The following is a 21,188-nucleotide window of genomic DNA, read 5'->3' as shown; positions in this document are numbered from 1 at the left end:
CCAGTCACATGATCGATGATAATTAAGTATTGGGATAAACGTTTAGAGGACGAACAAGTTTTTAAACATGGATTGGCTGGAGACCAGGCTAATGGTGTTTCACTTCTGGCCCTAGAGCTGTATTGTAGCCAATGACGTGAAATCACTCTCACCATCTTGATGTTTGTAGCTTCAGTACAAAGTTTACTTTTTTTCTAAGAACAGTCAATAAATTTTGTGTCCTTTTTTGTTAGTGTTAGCTTCTTATAAAGTAAAATGTCATGTTTTACAATTACATTCCGCTTTTATAATCTTAATATTCAGTTAGTGTTTCTTGAAGATTAATTACTTACCTAGGACGACAACTTCGCCAACGATGATGGCTCTAAGTTCTTTATTACAAAACAAGTCGCCTGAGAATAAAACAACCTTGAAAGTACTTGTAAAGAACAGTTTTATATCATTCTTGGAGATTTTCCTTACATTTTTTACTTTTAACCGCATTACTTTTTTTATCAATGTCTTCTTTCTTGAAAGGACAGGCTGGGAAATCAATTCTGTCATGGCGGAAGTTACGACTTACATATTTTTTTACTTTCATTTAAGGATGGGATACATCCTTCTTATATTTTCGTCAGTAAGTGATCTTAAACATGAACTCTTGCTTGTTCCCTTTTAATAATAACATAAAACACGCAAATAACGAAACAGAATTATTAATATTTTTTATCTGCATTAATATTTACTTCCCTCTTTTCTATATTAATTATTTAAAACATTTTATTAACTCGATCTTTATTCGTTTAAATACAAGTTGATTAATGTGAGAATCAATTTCATATCATAGACCGAGAGACTGTGCATAGTGCATTTCCACTATGTTCTAAAAGATCTATTACAAATTCCTTGCGTCTGCAAAGTGAATCCTTGAAATGAAAGTAAAGAATCACAATTTTTAAGGCTGATTAGTTGTCATGGACGGTGGCGAAACCACAAAGTTTAATTATTCATTTCTTCTAACAAATAAAAGGTTGCCAAATGCTGGATTCGTACTGAGGTTCTCCTTCTTACAAATATACGCCTCATAACCTTTTGCTCACTTCCGCTACGTTATAAGAGTGTTTTAAGTAATATAATTGAATAATTCTTTGTGCTTATGACTCTTTGGTTCTCAAAGCAAAAGAGCGAGGCCATAGGCGTGAATCCAAGGCATGATATCTCAGAAATCCTAAAAAAGAAACAAACACAATTTTCAGACAGTGCAAGTTACTAATAAGAGTGCAGCTGAGATTATAAAAGAGCGATATTTAATTTCAGAATAGTAGTTATCCAGACTCCTGACATCCAGTGACTTACAAGTAATTGGACTGGTTATCAAGACCTAGAAGGTTTATTCAAGGCAGTGTGATATAGCGTGGATGGACACTTTAGTGAATATTATTAGTACGAACTTTTATCTTTTATAGAAAAAGAGAAAAAAATTATCAAAGTTGGGTGTTTTGTTTTTCAACTTTATGCTTTTTCGTGTGGTTTTTTGACGATCACCCATTATACAACTGTCCTACCGTACAGTTTTAATACAAGCAATGAATTAAACGTGGAATATATTATAATTATACTTGCATTATACAACTTGTTAATCAAATAGGCTATAAAATAAATCTAATAATATTAGTAAAAAGAACCTTACATAATTATACAATAAATAAATTAATAAGTTTAAATTTATACATTTAAAATATGACTGTTTTTTCAACAGATTTTATAATTAGCTTTGTAATGGAATAATGCAGAACTGAGAAGAATATTTTGTGAAATAGTTTTCATTCCAAATTATTCCTACCCATAAATTATAATTAAACATTTAAAATTTGGTTAACAATCGCCGAAATTATTATTTATTTATACTTTCATGTTTGTTTATTAGTTTTATGGATGTACATTTCTGTAGATGGAATTGTTTTCTTTAGAAACTGGTTATTACCAAAAGGATTCTCATTTAAACAAACATATTTTTCAGTGTTTTTTTGACTAAAATTCAGTCGTAAAGTTGTTTTTTATCCCATTTATTTGTATTTTACGAGTGAATAGATAATAAACGTTCGTGTAATTTTAATGTTCTTTATTTTTTCTAACTAATTAACACTTTTGAAAAGGAAATAACTTCGAGTTTATTTTATGATGAGATGAAGTGTGTTTATTTCTCTTAGGTTCTCGTAGTTCTACAGGAAATAATTTCTTAAATCTTTGCTATGGGTTTATTTACATTTTATTAGATTTTCAGAGATATTTTTGTTTTGCTGAATACTTTTTGAGGAATTGATCACTATGTATGTACTTTGCATATGGTCCTGATTAAGTTAGGCTTGCTACTATACTTGGTGTTCGGCCTAGACTGGAGATAAAAACAATAGAATAGCTGCCAACTGAAAGGCGGAAATAGACTGCTGGCGGTCAGTGCTCTAGTAGGCTAATATTCAGGTTTGGTTTTTGTACCATTTTAAAAACAACATCTTTCATTGGGGAATTCTCTAAGAAATGATTTTTTTTTGGAGAAAAAGAGGTTTTTAGATTTTCAGATCCCCCTACCAACAAAAATGGAGGCGTTTGAAAAAAAAAAACAGCTGTAAAGTGAAAACAAAAATCTGAAGGAAAACATGAGAAAAAAGGTGTAGAGCTAGTTTTACACTTTCACTGGAGAACTCTGAACAGAATGGTGCTATGGTTCATAGAATAGAGAAATAATAGATCGTCAATCAATGGAAATATTAATTTGGAAAAGGAATTTCAGAAGAGAATTCCGCCAGCGGAAGTGGAGAATTTATTCTTCAGAGATCAGGACATTCCAGCCGAACATCACGAACAGTAGTTACATAGGAAAACCTCCAACAATGCTGGCTGTCCTAGCTGGGCCTGCTTTAGTTGATATGTGCTTCTATTCGGGTTTTAGGGTACATTCCGTTAGTCGCTAATTTGCAGCTACATAAATCAGTTCACCTACATTACCTTACGTTTGTATTGTTGGGAGAATAGATACTATCTACCGATACACACATGAAGGGGAACGAAAAGGTAATTTCTGTGTTCGGTGCATTGTGTCAACTCTGAATCGCAAGTGCCAATTAAGCATCACTGTCATAAAAACATCTATATTCTGATGGAAGGCAAGAGTGGTCTTAATTAACTCGAGACCAATACTTTAAATTTCCCTTTATGGGTTCGAGTATTTTTACAGTTACCTTGATTCTCTCGAGTCACTCTTAGACCAAGCCAAGTCACGTCTACAAATCCATCCTAACTAACACGTTCCTCAAATCTTAAATCCATGTTCTCTCAACATCCACTCTTAGTTACACATGGCCTGCTATAAACGCTAATAACGATTAAAGCTATCGGCAGAAGGCCATCTCCACGCCAATCAGGTTAGAGTACATCCAACCTGCGTATTTCCTTTATTATTATCAAATTTAACAAGACAGACTGGATATGCTTAGGATTTTGATACGTCCCAAGATGTAATTTATTATTTCTTAAGAACGTTTCGAACCACCCTGGGTCCACTCTAGTTTATGCAAATTTCTTTTTCAATGATTTCATAATTATAGGTGGATCAAGTTCCACAACTAAAAATTGTCTTTATTTTTAGATTTATAAGTCTAAAATTTTACTTGAAAATTTATATATTTGTTAAAAATAACAATGCAAAAAGCCGAACTTTTCGTGATCTAAAGCCTCTTGTGCCAATAAATTTTTTTTAAAATTACTTACATTTGGATTCCCTATGGTTTGATTAACCTTTTAAGTCGCCATTTCCTTTTTAGATATTCCAATAATACAGGAAAATCGAAGTGAAGTAGTCTAGAGTCCTCAAGCACTAAGACCTCAACTTTCTGCATACGAGGGTCGTTTGAAAAGTCCGTGCCAAAATAAAAACTACTTAATTTTTTGGGGTAAACCTTTTTTATTTTTCAACATAGTCTCCTTTTAGGCTTATACACTTCGTCCAACGCTGCTCTAGTTTGTTGATCCCTTCCGAATAATAGGATTTGTCCAAGTCTGAAAAATAGCCATTCGTTTCTGCAATCACCTCCTCGTTTGAATAAAATCTTTTTCCCGCCACCCATTTCTTCATATTGGGGAACAAATAGTAGTCCGAGGGAGCCAAGTCTGGAAAATAGGGGGGATGTGAAACGAGTTGGAACCCTATTTCCATTAATTTTGCGACCACAACTGCTGAGGTGTGAGCTGGTGCGTTGTCATGATGGAAAAGGACTTTTTTGTGGGCCAATCGTGGGCGTTTTTCTTGCAGCTCGGTTTTCAAACGGTCCAATAACGATGAATAATATGTACCTGAAATAGTTTTACCCTTTTCCAGATAGTCGATGAGGATTATTCTTTGCGAATCCCAAAAGACAGTCGCCATAATCTTTCCGGCCGAAGGAACGGTCTTCGCCCATATGGCCACTCCGAAAATTTTGAAACCACTTATAAACTGTTCTAATCGAAGGTGCAGAGTCACCATAATGTTTATCAAGCTTCTCTTTAGTCTCCTGAGGCGTTTTGCCTTTCATAAAGTAGTGTTTAATCAACACACGAAATTCTTTTTCGTCCATTTTTTGAAAATCACTCGACTTCCTCGATTCAAACGAATGCCAAACACAAAGAAATAGACCGATCTGGCTGAAACTTGGTGTGTGTTCTTCCAAGAGATGCTACTAACTAAACATAACCTCGATACGCGCCAGTAGTGCTATCTCTCTGACTTTGCACGGACTTTTCAAACGACCCTCGTATGTGCAATGTCAAGTTCATGCATCAAAACTGAAGATGGACTCAGAAGAGAATGCCGATAAATTACGAATCAGCAATTTATTGGCATTTATTTCTGCGATGTTTGTTAGTTAAATTGATAGTCTGAATTATGGTAGAAGACAGTGTTCGTCTCATCAGATTTTACTTTTTTCTTAAAGCAAAAAAGAACAAAGTCAGAATTAAAAACCATTAAAGCGCAACGAGATGTCGGGTCTGACATACCTACCACACAACCCGGTAGGTAACATACCTGTTTTTGTATTTACTGGAAGAAGACAGATGAGGCGGCGATTCCTTGTCTATATTTGGAATGAACTAGAAGTCGTAACTACTTTTGCAATCCATATAAAGTCTTGCCTACAACATTCCAGACTGAGCAGTTTTAGTTTTAATTTTCTTTAAACATCAAATACTTTTGAAGCTGCAATAATAAAGAAAACAAAAAAATGAAAATTAGAAATCTGTTTTATTAAAAGTGTCCAAATGTGGATCTGTGATTGGAGTTGGAGAGACAAATGAAAGGACACCTGATAGAATACCTGAAGATTGGATTTAGCTACCAAGTCAAATACATTATGTGACTCTATTCAATAATTTGTTGAGATTGTCTGCTAGCAATGTGGCTGATATTGTCGGCCTATTACTTAAGAACCATTCAAATTAAAATGCACAACACCAGTGACACCTATGGGAAAATAATTGATTCACTTTAAAACTTTCTCATGAACTTATCTCTAAAAAAAAGATAAAATCAAACGTCTCTGTATGGAATTTTAAAATTCAAAATGGTGCTTTCAGGTAAAGATTAAACTTAATTCGAATTGCAATTATTTAAAAAGTCTGTTGTAGAATTCTTTATTATTTAATTTTTTTCTCTCAAATAATCTGGATTGATGAAGCTGTAACATGACTTTTGCTTATTACAATCTTCGAATTTCCAATTTATATGTACATTTTCATCTCAAATCTCGGAATTTTTACCCTTTATTAAAATAAGAAAAAGGAAAATTGCAATTCTGTCAAAAACATGAAAGAAGAAAGTACTTTTCCATATGTTTTTACAGGATATCTTAAAAATGAATACTCGAAACTCTTGTATACGATTTGGATTCTATTATGGCAGCTGATTGTCTATATTGGACAACCAGAAATTCTATTTTGTAACTATTTTCTAGAAGTTGGGATGTTAAGACACTGTTTGGATCCTGAATTTGTCATCCATATTGTGAAGTTAATGGGGGAGTATATTTTGCTTACTGCGCTAAAGTTCAAGACCGTTTTCTTTGTACCTCGAACGAACCAAATACTTTATACACACATTGTAAATTATGCAGTAATTACAGTAAGAGAAAGCCATGTGTGTATGTTTCACTTCAGATATTTATGGTTAGTTGTGCTCTATTCAGGTTCATTTCAGTAAAAACTCCTCAGACTTCAGGAGTTCCGCCCAGCCTAACCAATATCTCTCTTCACAACTAAAACTGCCGTGAAAGTATTTTCCTTGGAAATTGTTTCAGATGAAAATTTGAGACCCAAATGTAAACTTTATCATTAGAGTTTTTACCAAGAAAATCTTGATGTAGAAGGCACTTTTGTTGATCGAATTTTTGTACAAAGGATGCGCGTTTTATTTTTCCTTTTTGTCAAATTCAGAAAATATTACTCATTTTATGAGCTCTATTGATCAGAGACTCAATTTAATCTCACGGAAACTTATTGCCCAAATTAAGGATTGTCTATATTGAAAATAATAATTCCGCATTCACTTTTCTATTAATATCTCAGACTAAAAGAGAGAAAAAAATAGTTTAATATTGTCTTGGAAGACGTGCAAAGATCCGGTGATAGATACGTCTTAATTATTAATAAACGTTTCGCCAGAAATATTGATAACAACACCACTTTGTTGATGCAAATGAAAATTAATAGAGGCCAGATAAGGTGTACCATCTAAAACAAAGGTTATTGGCCTTAAAAAAAGGCGAGATAGTAATCTGGGTTTATCACTAATTTTATTGCAGGAAACCGGGCGGAGGAGTGATGAAATGGAAAGTTTTCCTCACTGAAGATGATTAGAGCGTATTAATGGTGTCCATTTAATCAAAGATGGTAGGAAAATCGGTGCGAGGAAATGGAGGACGTTCTTTTATAATGGCTGATGAAAACAGATTGGGAAGAAAATTAAAATATTTTGTAAGAAAGTGGAAGCGTTATCACATCTCTTTCTTGCTTATCTTAGGACTTCAAATCGTCTACTTCTGGTCTCTTTTCCTTACTTTACTTTTACTTTTTCTTAATTCCCTTTTCTCTTTTTCCTTAATTGATAAAATTTTATGCGTTTTTTTTTAAATTGATGCTAATTTTTCCTTAAATAAGTTTTATCAATGCTGATAGTGTGTTTAAAATTATAGAAATATCTGATGCAAGAATCAAACTATGAATATCAGTTCGTTCGAAGCTTATTTCAGACATAGGAATAAATACTATAAATAAAGTAGGACTATTGGGAGTTCTTCAGAGCCTCGATCAAATATAAGACTTCCTTTCGCGTTGAACAGATTAAAAGTAGACACAGTATGGTTCCTGTTCCCCCCAAGTTCTGCAGTTAAACGTTTGCTCCTTAGCCTACCCCTTTTAGATAGGTAAGCAGTTTCGTCTCATTTCAAGATGTAGGATCTCTCCACTAGTCTTTTTTTTTTTTTTGAGGTTTAGATTCTGGCTTAAATGGTTGAACCACGTCTTGCGTCTTGAATTTGGCAATTAATTCTCTTCCAGTCTTTAAAGTAAAGGAGTCTCGGATAGAAATAAGTCAACAAATATTTCAGCCCAGTTTTATTGATGAAGCGCCTAATTTGGGCGTGCCACTGCTTGATTGATTTACTTTGCACTAAGCTAACTATTAATACTTGAGAGCTCATTAACATCGAGTTTCATTAATTACCTGTTGGGGAGGGGAGCAATAGAAAAACACTTTTATAATAAATTTAGTTTAATAAGATTTAAAAATATTTAGGTATCTATTTAGTTAACTCAAGAATCATATCAAAAATTAAATAAATATTCTATTTCTTTATAAAAAGTGAACTGTTTAAATATTTACGAACGGACAATAAAACTAAATAGAAAACATTCAACATTGGTGGTCCTACTTTAAAAGGTGTGAACAGAATGTCAAATAGACCAAGAAGAACTAGAGATAACGCATGCACACAAAAAAAGGGCTTGTCCTGTGTACAGCCTTAACCGGATCGTACCCTTTTTTACTCCCTTAGGTCTTTCCATTGCTGACTCAATCCATTTTGATTAGATATTGTGTAAAGCAATTGGTATTTGGTCACAGAATTCTATTTGTAAAGAGAATTGTTAGTGTACAATAGGTTTCTCTCTGTCATACTAGGATGTATTGTAATCGCTCAGATTATCGACTTTAAATATTCAGGTATCCTGAATACTTTAGATTCCCTTTAAAGTGTCATGTTTCTAATTGTAAGGTTTAAAGTAAGGTAAAGTAATCGCCGATTTTTTCAGGCGGGGCTTAACGTGCAACTACCAATTAGGTGTCGTGGACGGAGGCGAAAGCTCATACTTTACTATAAACAATTTTTTTCTAACAGATAAAAAGTAGTCATAAGCGGGATTCGAACTGGTGATCTCCAACATACGAAGCCACGCTCTTCACCACTAGACCTGCCCCAAATGTAAGGTTTAATAAAGACTAATGAACTGTTTTTAGCTGGTTAAATATGTTGCTACGTCTAGTAAATAAACAAAAATAAAGAAAAAATCCTCAACCGGTAGTATTTATTCAATCAATGTAATGTTCCTAGGGGTATACTTCCTGAATACATTCTTGCTCATAGACATAACTTTTACGTTAACTTTTTTCGAGAAGTATTCGTTTTAGAATTCATTTTCTAGGCGGAGCTCAGATTTTTTTGTGTAATTGTCTGTGTTGTCTGTGACGGAGGCCAGCTAGTACACTGAAAAATGCGCCAATGGCCTGAGTTTTGAATTGAGTGAGACGTGGGCTTTTGGTGAGACACCTTGAGACAGGTGATCGACATGGCAATAATAATTTCTTTACGGTTACGTGAAAATTGAATGATCATTACAGCTGTTCAGCGATAACACACCTTTACAAGTTGTCGGCTGTGTCGTTGTGTCAGGTTAAATTTGAGCGTAAGCGTGCTAGAGTGAGATAGAGAAGAGGTTGACGTATGTCGGTGGGCCGGCACACACACACTCAGAGAGCCTTGTAGAAGTGGAGGTGGTTGCATGTGAGAACCAGCTAGTAAGGAGGGAGTTTACGTGCGTTCGTAAAGATTGTTGTCTGTACGCCTGTGAGTCGTTCCTTTTTCTTTTTTTCAAGGGTCACTGCTTAAGGCCGGTTAACAACCCTTTTCAGTTCTCTTTCTCTCTATCGCCATCTGAATGTCTCTCTCCTCTCTCTCTCTCTCTCGTACCGACCTCACTTCTCTTCACCAACTTTTTTTTGTACACTCATCTGTCTGGAGTTATGTCTAGCGTTGGGCGAGGTTCATTCTCTCAGCTGGTTAATGCCTGTTCCTCTGGCCATTCTTTTGTTCACTTACACCGCATAACTTTACGCCGCACTTTCATATACTGCGGTCTATGTTTCTTACTTATAGAACAATATCTCTTCGTTTTAATGGTTATTTTTGGAATGTAGGTCACTGTTATTTTTAATTTAATCTTCTTGCATTAAAATACTCTTTTAATCATTATCTTCTTGCTTATCTTCTTCCCAAACAGCTTAAGGTTTAATCGTAGAGGTTACATTTTTCTTTTTCTTTTTTTATCAAAACAGAACTTGACGATGCTCTAAATCATTCCAAGAATCCAAGCTAAACATGCTCTCCCTTTAGACCTTCGTACTTTTTGATTTGAACAGAGATGAGCAAGGCAGTGGCATATCCTGCATTTGACCCAGAGCATGCTATTTAAATTCATCAACAATGTTCTCAAATATGTCTAATACCAGCTGAATAACCGTCTCACAACTTAATGCACTTTTATTATGTAACATCGGTGTATTGGAGTCATGAGGAATATAACGTTTCATTCCATTTCCAACTTAGCACAAACTTTCAATGGTTGCTTCAGATTAAGTGCTCAGGAACGTCTCTGTAAACGACATGCTTGGTTTTTCTTTCTAGCTGTAGTCTCCAAGGATGTTAGATAAAATTGACTCTGAAACATTACTGTCCATGGGAAAACATCACTCCTCAGATCTGTGCCAGACTCTTTCAATCTCCGCCACTGTGCCTTATTGATGGTCATTACATCCGATTCCACTGTAGTCGAAGAAGCCTGCATATTTATTGCCCATCATGATTAAAGCCTACACTTAGGAGCTCATAAAAGTTACGCTTCCTCACTTTCTGAACATACTTATTCTGACTGTACAAGTAGTTCCTCACCATTCAACTTCCGCGGAAGGAGAAGAATATCAGCTGATCAGGTTCTTTGTTGAAATTTACTGTTTCTGGTGCCCTCTAGAAACCATTCTAGAGGTGTTCGTTATCTTTTTTCAATCCCTTATTCTGAAAATGACTCTGGCCAAGCTTAATTAATAAGTAACTAAGAGAATATTGCAGGGCCACCAGCGGAGCTTTTCTACTACTGTAAGCACAAGATACATTAGGAAAATCAAGAGGTTTTAAATTCATCGAATTCGTCCCAAGAGAAAATAACAAGAAAATTATTTTAAATAATCATTTTTCTACCTTTTTTTTAAATATATAAATTGCTTCGATCTGTTTGAAATTAAATTTAACGCAATTTTTATATCATGAAGTTCAAATCTTTTTTAAGGAAAATATATTGAATAAGTAAGGTTAAATTGTCATTATTGTATGAGCACAGACTTCCGCTGGTATTACTATTTTAATTTAGATATTTGTTATTAAAATGTATCCTCAGGAAGTTAAGATGAACGAAAAATGCCATATTTATAAAATATCGTAATATCTTCATTTTCATTAGATAATTGCATGCAATTGCGCTTCTTCTTCTTCTTTATAAGAGTATTACTCTATCTACGGCGGCCCCCCTCTACATTTTACTTCTATTCATTACGAATATTTCACAATCTGTTCTTAAAATCAATAAATCTTAATATATTAATGATATACTATTTACAGATTTAAATTTGCTAGTAATTTCAAATGGAAAATAAGAGATCTTTAAAATATATCTTCAAAATGATATGCATATAATACAAAAGACAGCATTATTACGGATCTCATTTGATCTCGCCGTGCTGATGTATTATAGATATTTTTTATTTTATTCATATTTTTTTTTGTTTATTTAAAGTAATTTATAAAAGAAAATGAAAATAAAACTGAATTAATTATCTGGAAATGATTTATTTGTCCTTGTAGTGAAGCTTGATTGAAATTTTGCCCTTGAAATATCATTTTTCTTCTGTTTTTGAGTCTTGTAATAATTTCATGTATTTTTTTTTCATCTTCTTCTTTTAGATTTAAAATTAATGTTTTAATGTATTTCTCATTCTAGTTTACTAGAATATATTAGCGAACAATATTAATTTTTAGTTTTATTTTGTTTAGTTAGTTGCTCGACATCGCAACAATAACTCCTACAGATCCCTTTTTAATACTTTTCTCAGGTACTCAATTTCCTTGTACCTTTCAGACAACTGTTCCGGACTAGTAAAATCCCTCCGTATTTCCACTTTTCAGATTTTCAAAGAAAATCAAACTAGCAGCTGTCGTCTAATTTAGAAAACCCAAGAAAATAATAATGATGGAAATTACTAACTATCAGGGGAATCAGAATCCTACCATCTGTTCTATTAGTTTGCTACCATCTGACATAATTCTTAAATCATTTGGTGTTTGGGGTGTCCACAAATGTTAGAAATGATCAGAACTAACTTCTTACTCACCATTCTTTGTGAGAGTAATTGCAATCTTGTCAACTTTTCGGTAGTTAGTTTTCTGGTTAGTCTTTTATCTGATTCTGCTTTTAGACAACTTTGGGTAGGGTGCAAAGTATCAAGGATTTCTCGGCTAAGTTAAGAATAATTATCGATTATCTGTAGCCTAGATTTTTATGGCAGTTGTAAAACATCGATCGGTTTCTCTTATGAGGCCCATTCAAAATAGATTTTTATTTTAATTTAAATAAATAATTTTGTTCCCTTTTATAAAGAGTAATATAATAAAAAAAAAGGGGGATAATATAATTGAAAGGAGGAATATATTGAGGAAATGTGTGGGCAGTGCTTAAGTACTTGAGAAACTTCCTGAGACATAATAACGGGGTCCCGTTTACATTGAGAATCTTCCACAGCCTCCTCTATGGTGCAGTCGGATTTAGAATAACCATTCTGTTCATGTTGATGATGGTTGAAATTATTATAATAGAAACTTTCGGGATATTTCTTATTATCAATTTTGTTCTAAATATATTTACATCCTCTTAGCTTGGAGCGTAAACTGTTACATATAAACAGTTTTACACATCCTTATTAGCAGTTCATAGATTGTGCAATAAACTATTACTTTACAAATAAATTATGGTATTAATAATCACACGAATTTCTAGTTTCAACAGTTTCCGGTATTTTATTTTCTCGAAACTCAACTTTACGCTAAAAAGATAGTCAACTTCAATATTAGACATCTTCGCTTTATCCACAAAAGAATCTGTCCTGTAAAGTGACACTTCCGTTATGTTGATTTCCTTCCTTTTAAGAATTTTCGTTACATATCTAATCCTCTGTAGTATGAAATGCGTAATAAGTTTTTAGATTACACTAAAATGGCCCAGAAAGGATTATTCAGCCATTTCCTCTGTATCGATTCTTCTTGGGAAAGTCAGTTACACATAAAAGAGCGATAATTTTCAACTTTAAATAAAGAGAAAACACACATTCGATAAATCGAATCATAAACTATTACTTTCGTTTGATCGAACGATATTGAATGGGCCTGTGTTTTAATAAAATATTTTTCTAAAAACAGCTTTTTCGATCTAAGGGGGCCGCAAAAACTATCGAAATTTTGATAATACTTTCCTGTAGTAAAACAACTTTTCAAGTTTTCACTTTACAGAGAACCAGATATTAAAACAAATTACTTACGATTAATTTTCTTTTTATTTATTTAAGCATCCTCTAATTTAGACCTTAATCCCAGAAGTAAGGACTTGGACTAGAAGCAGATGTCTGTATTAAGTATTTTACACCAATTTCAATGTTCCATGTTTTCCCATTATTTATTTAAGTTACACCCACAATTTAGTAAAGTATCTGTTTACGTTAAAGTCATTGGTAAATTGGAGCTATAATAGTTGATTCTCAAGGGATGTGATAGAAATCGTGTGACTATTTCACACCGACGTTTGGCTTCATATTCTCTGAGCATTGTATAAAGACGAATTGTGTCCAAGAAAGAGCTACTACTATCTTGGATATTATGATTTATGGATGTAGAAACAGGTAGAGTTGTACCTTTTGTTTGGTTGGTTTAGGGCTTCTTCTTCTAAATCCTAGAATATATGCTCCTCTCTTTTACAAGTAGGATCAACATGGTTGGGTAGGACAGTTTTCTGAACCAACTGCTCTATTACCTTTCCACTTATTTATCCTACATTTTGTTGTAAACAATTTGTAAAGTAATTTCGTACTGACAGTAGTGTGTATTTCTGTTTTTGTTACAGGAAGGACACCGATGTGTATATGAATGAAAGGTACCAAGTTGGATGCATGGCCCACCAAGTAATGAGGTGTCCAGCGAAGAAGAAGAGGTGGGAGAGAAAAGGATAAAAGAAAAAAAGGAAGGATTTTTATAATAATCTGTTCTTTCTTTTGGGTGGCGTACACAGCGAGAGAGAGGAAGGGGATAATGTTGGTCTAGCGGAGGAGAGGAGAAGGGGCAAAGGACGTATATATACGAGTGTATCGTAACAGTTTGACCCAGTAGAGTGCGCTGAGTCGGGGTGTGCAGAGGTGGCTATACTGCTTCACCGCCTACTATTGTCGCTGGAATTTTCGTTGTGTCGAGTTGGTGCACGTGAGCCGCGTATTGTTGTACAGTGGACAGAATGTTGTGAATATACTTTGCAGTGTCAACCCGTCTATCAACAAGTTGCCCAAACTATAAAACTACCGCCCTTTGCCAGTGTTAGCGCTTGACGACAAAGTGAAACGAAATAAAATTTATTAAAGTCCCAACTTCATTGTCGCCACATTCTTGTCACAGAAATAAAGGGACACAAAATTAACTAAACTAGTAAGAGTACTAACAATAAATTGGACAATAATTCAAAGGGCCCCCAACCACCAACCTATCTATGATGGCATCATTTTGTCGCCATGGTTATCTATATAATTTTCTAGTCTTGTATCTAGTATTTATACTAAATAATAATTGTTTTATTACGGCCAAACCGCAAAATAATGGCAAATCTAGAAGACAATACTTGCCGCAGCCTAAAGAACGCCGTCCAAATATTGTACTAATTATGACTGATGATCAAGATGTTGAATTAGGTAAGTCATTCATTATTTTTTAATTAATATTAATTATATCATTAATAAATAGATTAAACAGTTTCGTATGTAATGGTCATTAGCACTGGTGTTGCATTTTAATTTTTCACTAGTAATTTTTTAATTGAAAATTAATTAGTCGAAAATTAATTTCTTTTGATGGATGAACGATGATTCAAATTGGCTATTTCAGATGGCCAATACAAATTTTTGAAAAATCTCCCCCTCAAAATCTACTGTGATAAAACTCGAGCGACTGACTTCCTGTTTCCACAACTTGGGTCGACCGATTTTCTATGAACACAGAAACTCACAAAAAAAAAAGTTGTTTTCTGCCTCTACAGGCTCCATACATGAAAATCAAAATACCAGCAGTGAAAATCACCCCTACGGGAAACTAATTTTCTTTAAATTTAGAATATTTGAACCTGTGAATTTTCTTGAAATGGTTCATTTGAGAAATGTTTAATTTTACTCGTTTCTCAAGACTCCAAAAATTTATCTTGCATGAAAAAATAAGTTAAAATCAATGTTTATTACACAAACCTTTATGAGTGCAGAGTCTAAATGAATTTCACCGTAAATCGAAGCCGTTTTGGGTGGGAGTCCTAAAAAAACTCATTTCGTAAAGTGTAATCTATTCATGTCATATTTCATCATTTCAATTTCGAGTTACACTGGGGAATTAAGATTTACAGATCTATTTTATGAAAACTGAAAAACTCGTTCCAACTATTAGGTTTTTAGATCCTGTATCGAAAGCGTAATTTGAAAACAGGAAATCTACATGAGAACATTCGTTCTTCAGAGAAACAATAGCCCTAATTTGGCTTGTGGTGGTGAATCTGCCTTTTTACCTAGTCAGTACATTCGTACGGCATTCCAAATTAACGTTATTCAAATGTTAAAACAAAACCATTCGACTTAGGAGAGGAGAGAAAAAATGTTAAGATGAGGATTTCATGAAGAGAAAGCGTATTTCATGCCAGATTTATGGTATTTTTGAAAATCGTGCGGCCCATAATGAGAGCACTATTGTTTGTTGTACCATTCACTGTAAATTTACAACACATACTGTGAACAGTTCCCATTACTACTGTACATACTTTTCACTACCTAACCCTTACTAGTAAAAAAGGCTAACAATAGGGCACACAACAATTTATAATACAATAGAACTGGAGGATTTCGTTGTATAAGAAGTTTACAAATAATATGAAAATAATACTTCTAATACTGTTCATTACTGAAAGAAAGTTAACCTAACAATTAACTCAAGATATTGAAATAAAGAAGAAGTTCATTGATCTTTTTTGAAAAATTCAAGCAAAAAATATTATTCTCTGGGATTATAATAAATTTATTAGTTTTGTAAACAGAGTTTAAGGTCCTGTTAGTAGGTTAGCAGACATTGCTAATTCATTTTAAGAAACTTTACGTTAAATTTAAGGTTATTGGCTTCGTCTGTTAGTATTATTGAACATTATCAGTTCTTACCTACTAAGGCATTCTGACGGACATCAGTAGACTCAAATGCTGAACGTTACCATCGCCCAATTTCAAATAAAATTCTTCCGTGAAGGTAGTATTTGAGTAAGGTGTCACTCATCAATTCACTTATTTGCTCCATATTTAGATTAGAGAAGCCTAGAAATGTTTTATACTAATTACTTTATTTACAACAAATCAGGAACCACAATAGATCTGGATTGAAATTCGTCCCACTGCCTTTGTTACCACCCCTCTACATGATCGTCTTGTTAAATTTAAAACTAGATTGAGCATAATTGGAGGTTATAAAAGTTGAAATTTGTACAAAAACCTTTCCAGTGATAGTGCAAAAAGTAAATCGATACTTAATGAACATGTATTTCTTAGCGGCCCCCTCCTGGTAGCTGAATGTTATCAAATTTGAATTTTTGATGAACAGTATGGACCCCAATTTTGTAATTTAAATTATGATGTACTGGTACCTTCGAATTTTGACACTTTGCTGTAAGGAAACTGAAGTGGATCTCCTTGTACACATTCCCTGTTCTGCTCACCTTAGAGGTTCCTTAAAATACTGACATCTTTTCGTCCTTATCGATCTAATTGCTCATCCTCTGAGGGTCTGAAATCTTGAGTTCTAGTTGAGTTCTATGTTTGTACAAAAAAATAGGATGGTCCCTCTCTTTAATTATGAAGCAGATATTTCTTTTTTTACAAATTCGATTCTTGTGAATCTAAACCTCCTATAATGTATCAACATAAACGACTAAAATTCCAGACTAAGCTCGGCACCGAACCTGGGAATCATCGCAACTCTTTGTAGAAATTCTAATCTATTTTGTATACACTATGCACTATTACTACAATTTCAATAAACTTGATCCCACGCAGTGGAAAATAGTTGCTTGTAAATATCAATAAAATGTAATATTGAACGAAGTATTGATGTTATATCCAACTTACTATATTTACAGCCATATAACTATATAAAACACAGTTTTCTTTATTACTACCGCATATATACATTAGATTATGTATATATGTACATGACAGCAGTAGTAAATCATCTATTTTTATTGAAAGGGTAACACGGTTATGTTAACATCGGTAACACCTGGGAGCTGTTCCCTACTGCCATCCCGGACATTGCTGTATTACTAGAGGCATGCAGTGTGGGGTACTACTCTACATTAATTAAACAGACTAAAATAAATCTTAGTATTTATTTGTTTTGTAAATGATTGCTTTTTTTTATGCTAAGCTTAATTTTTTTCGTGTAAAATTATTTTTATTGACTAATTTATTGCACTTTTAAACCGAATATAAAATTTAAGGATGATTGGTGGTTTCTTAATTACTATGTTCAATCAGTTATTATATCGCACTGAGTCATTTGTTTCTTATTACGTGAAAATCTTTACAAATAACTCAATTTTCTCCATTCTTTTCGTAAATTGAAAAAGAAGGAAATATCAATACAGTTTGGATTTCAGATTCTTAGTGAAAAGGTGAATCTGTTTACAAGCCTCAGACAGGAGCACTCTATGGAGGTAGAGGTTCTCTCCGGTCATCGGAGCATTCTGCCATGGACACATTGGCGACGTAGGAAACTCCCCAGCATCTGAATTATATTCACTAGTTGCCACACAAAAAAAAATGTATGAAAGTTTTTTAAATTACTAGAAGACCCCCTCTTACACGGTGAGGCATGAAAGAGAGTTCATTTTGGTAAAAAAAAAATTGCTTGCAAAAAATTTAAACGGACTGATAAAGGCAGTGTCAGCAGGCCAGAGTTGGGCTTCATGTTGAATAAATCACCTGACACACTTTGATTATCAATTCTTGTAAAACTCTACCAACTCGTCCCGCCAGCCATGGCATCCCATTCTAACAATTGAATTATTTTTTTTATTTTTTTATTTCTTTTTTATCGCCTGTACAGAAATAAAAACTAGGTTTGTAGCCTCCTAAACCAACATAACCTCATACCCGGGAACGGACCATTGTGCCAAAATATCGTTGCACAACGTGTGCTGCAAAATTTATGGCTTCGTTCTATTTTTTTACTGAAATATATATTTCGCTTCCATTGAGAATATTATTGTACTTTCAAAAAAACAATAGTCTAGCAGTAATCTGGCCATTATTAGATTATATTTAATAAAACGGATTATTGCGTATTGTAACTGTTTTATCTAGGAAGGTTTAAAAGTTTAGAGGGAGGGGCCTTTCTCACGGCGACGAGAGTTGTAAATAAAAATAAATGAGATCCTTTCGCTTGGTGATTAATATTTAAACCGCTTCACGTTAATCGCTGACATAATGCGCTAAATACGCACGTTGAAAAAAAAAAACGCTTCTTAATCTGCCCATTAGGATTCTTTATTATTATTGAGTCAGCAGCCATTCATGCTCGTTCACATCTTCCTTAATGTGGTCCTGCTGCTATCCCCGCTCTACAAAAAAAAAAAAAAAAAAAAACAAGACGAAACTAAATCGGCTTAAAATTTATTACTGGAAAAAGGCGGCGAGCTTTTAACGGGGTGTGTTAAAGTTAAGATTTCTTTTAACATCCGTTGCAAAGAAGTAATTAATGGGCTACGCCTTGCTATTTAGAAGGCTCACGATGCTGGGTGAGTATCGTAACGAATGTTGATATTTTTTTTAACCAGGCCTTAATACTATGTTGAAATGGATTTCACTATTTTGATTTCTTTTCTTTTCTTATTTAAGCATGAATTAATAATTTTGGGGATTCTCTTTTAGTTGCGTTTTAAGAATACGGAATTAAAGAATTTTCAACTTCTTTTAGTAGTAAATCATTTCACTTGTCTCCCAAAAACATTTTTCTTGCTGTTACTGATTTCTTTTTTAACTGTGTGATTAGGATGAGATAAAAAATGTAATGAACATGTGAAAATGGCGACATGCAAAGTGGAATGAAGATGAATTGTGAGAAGAAGAATAAGATATTCCATGCAGTAGGTCAAACACAAAGATATTATAGTTGTTAAATTGGGCAGGAAACAATTTGATAGCTGTGTCTTTGTGTGACATGTTCCTCTTATATAGGTTATTACATGTTGATTGTTTGATTTAAAAACCACCAAACTCTTCTGCTCCCAACAAAGGCAGTCGCATAAGCATTCATTTTTGCGAAGGACATACAAGGGAAGGGTGTCCATTTTTTTTTTTTTTTTTAATAAATTATATTATATTCAATTGTGTTTTAAGTTTTATCGACTTCATAGATTATGAAACCAGGAAATACGAAGCGAATATTTACTTCATCATGAGCTAGTGTGCATCAATGCTATTTCCGTGCTTAATCGTAATTTTATGCAGTATCCAATCAGTAAATTGTACTCGTATATTCCAACTTACTAAAGAAGAATTTTATTAAGTTTGACAACAAACAAAAAGTAGGAAATCTAAAAGCTCTAATCAAAGCACAATTAGAATTAGAATGACGAGTTTTCACTTGCCTTGTTCCTCGCTTGAGGCTATCATTAAAGTAATATAGAAATAATAATAATAATAAAATCTGAGGGAAACACACTATTTCTCGGTGACATAATTGAGGCTAATTTTTTTTCTCAAATTTTCTTCAAATTGATTAAGCAATTTCTGGAATTTAGCCTTTCTCTGATATTATTCACGTAGTAAAACCGAACATGCATAAGTGCAAGCTGCTCCTCTATCGGGACCCTCATAAAATCAAATTTAATGAGAAAAGTTTATAGGTTTTTTTTAAAAAAAAATGATTAATTAGCATATTAGGAAATCCGCTGATGGATTTTTCGTGAACATTATAAAATACCCTCTGCTAAAGTGTTTGTCGCATTTTCTTTCAAACGATTTTTTCCTTAAACTCGGCATTTTTCCTTCTCGTCTCAAACTCTCCCGTTGGAAACCACCCAAAAATAATAAAAGTGACGATATCCCAGCGATCTTTTGGGCTAATAACATTACTGGATCTGTGGTATTTAAATATGTCAGGTCATTGAAATAATTGTAATACATTTACTTGTCATAATTATTGTAGTTGTAAATTACAAATTAAAAAAAAAAAGTTAAAAACAAAAATATAAGCATCTCAAGGAGGCTTACTGCAGAGATCCGAAATAATTATTTACTAAAACACAGTCGACAAGCTCTTAATGAATTTCGTCTGTACTTTGCATTTGTCCTGGGGTTATCCATCCATAATTCTTGTTCTAACTGTATAAACCATGATTGCAATAATAAGGCTTTGGCTATACGCAATAAAGATACCCTGCAATACCCTCATGGAACAGGCAACCTGCCACCATAATATTTTAGGGTCACAACAACCACACGAGGAAAATTTTAATTCCACTTTTAGTCGGCAGGATCACAATGACGTCGCTTATCTTAAATCAACTTTAAAGGAATAGATAACTGTGGCAACAGAAAATTGATATCTCTGAGAAAAAGTGTACCTCCCTAAGCCATACCGAAATTCAAACCCAACACCCTCCAAAATCCTACTGGAGCAACTTTCTTCTTTCTAATGACATGCAATTCAACTTTATTTAAACGATCGCCGGAAGTTTGTGAAAACAAAAAAAATTAACGTAAAGTTTAACTGAAGTGGGTACGGAAGGAGGGATGATTATTGAAATTAACACCGAAATTAACATATGGGATAAATGTGGTAGCAGGTGGTTAGTACTTTATTCCTCAGCTTGGTGTATAATTCAAACAGCTGGCTCTGAAATAATCACAAACTACCCTTCGTGTTCTTCTCCCCATTCGTCTAATAACACTGCTTTTATATACAAACTAAAGAAGAACCATGTATATGTAAAGAATCTACACTGTTGACTCGCACCTTCTACATGTTCAGAATGTTGTTTCTTTAGTAATTTTTTTTATTTTTTTGTATTCTCTTCAACTTCTTCAGTAATACTACTCTCTGTTAGAAGAAAATACATCACGAGGAATGCAATAGAAGGAGGTTAAAAGAAAGAGGAATACTCCAGACGTAGTGTTTGCTCGGTGAGGCGCCTTAAATAGCCGCCAGACTGTCTATCTCGCGGCCAAGCTATGTACACGGTCAGCACAAGAACAAAAGCATTTAGATTTAAAAGATTTGTCTTGCTTTCTTGTATCATGTTTTTTAAATAAAAAAAAATGAAAATAAACAAATAACCAAGTGAATTCACAAAAATTGTGCTTTCGAATTAAAACTGGTCATATTCCTTGATATGAGAAGAAAGATTTGTATCATCATCCAAAAACTATAGTTTAATATTTGCTAACCACTTTATGTTGTTTCGTTAACAAGAGCATGGAAATCTGAAACGTTATTCATAATCTTGTAAATGGGAAATTGCAG

The 21,188-nt window shown here is 33.6% G+C and overlaps 1 protein-coding gene and 1 long non-coding RNA gene across 3 annotated transcripts in view; one reads left to right on the top strand and one right to left on the bottom strand.

Moving 5' to 3' along the window:
* The window catches only part of LOC141454146 (extracellular sulfatase SULF-1 homolog), a 138,629-nt gene that overhangs the window by 55,014 nt on the left and 62,427 nt on the right, over nucleotides 1-21,188 (top strand). For both annotated transcript variants that reach the window (XM_074128067.1, XM_074128060.1), the window contains exon 2: nucleotides 13,504-14,335. In XM_074128067.1, the coding sequence (XP_073984168.1) occupies nucleotides 14,137-14,335 (199 nt within the window). In that variant the 5' untranslated portion in view covers nucleotides 13,504-14,136. The remainder of the gene's footprint in view (nucleotides 1-13,503; nucleotides 14,336-21,188) is intronic.
* LOC141454314 (uncharacterized) lies at nucleotides 246-17,679 on the bottom strand. Its single transcript, XR_012458618.1, has 3 exons — nucleotides 15,833-17,679; nucleotides 5,042-5,212; nucleotides 246-1,207 (listed from the first exon to the last, which is right to left on the bottom strand). It is a non-coding gene; the product is annotated as an uncharacterized lncRNA (long non-coding RNA).

This window comes from Rhodnius prolixus, unplaced genomic scaffold (genome assembly GCF_049639745.1).
Source record: "Rhodnius prolixus isolate KJV_2025 unplaced genomic scaffold, Rpr scaffold_1, whole genome shotgun sequence".
Classification (NCBI taxonomy): Eukaryota; Metazoa; Arthropoda; class Insecta; order Hemiptera; family Reduviidae; genus Rhodnius; species Rhodnius prolixus.
Note: the sequence above shows the minus strand (reverse complement) of the source record. Positions and strands in the feature narration are given on the sequence as shown.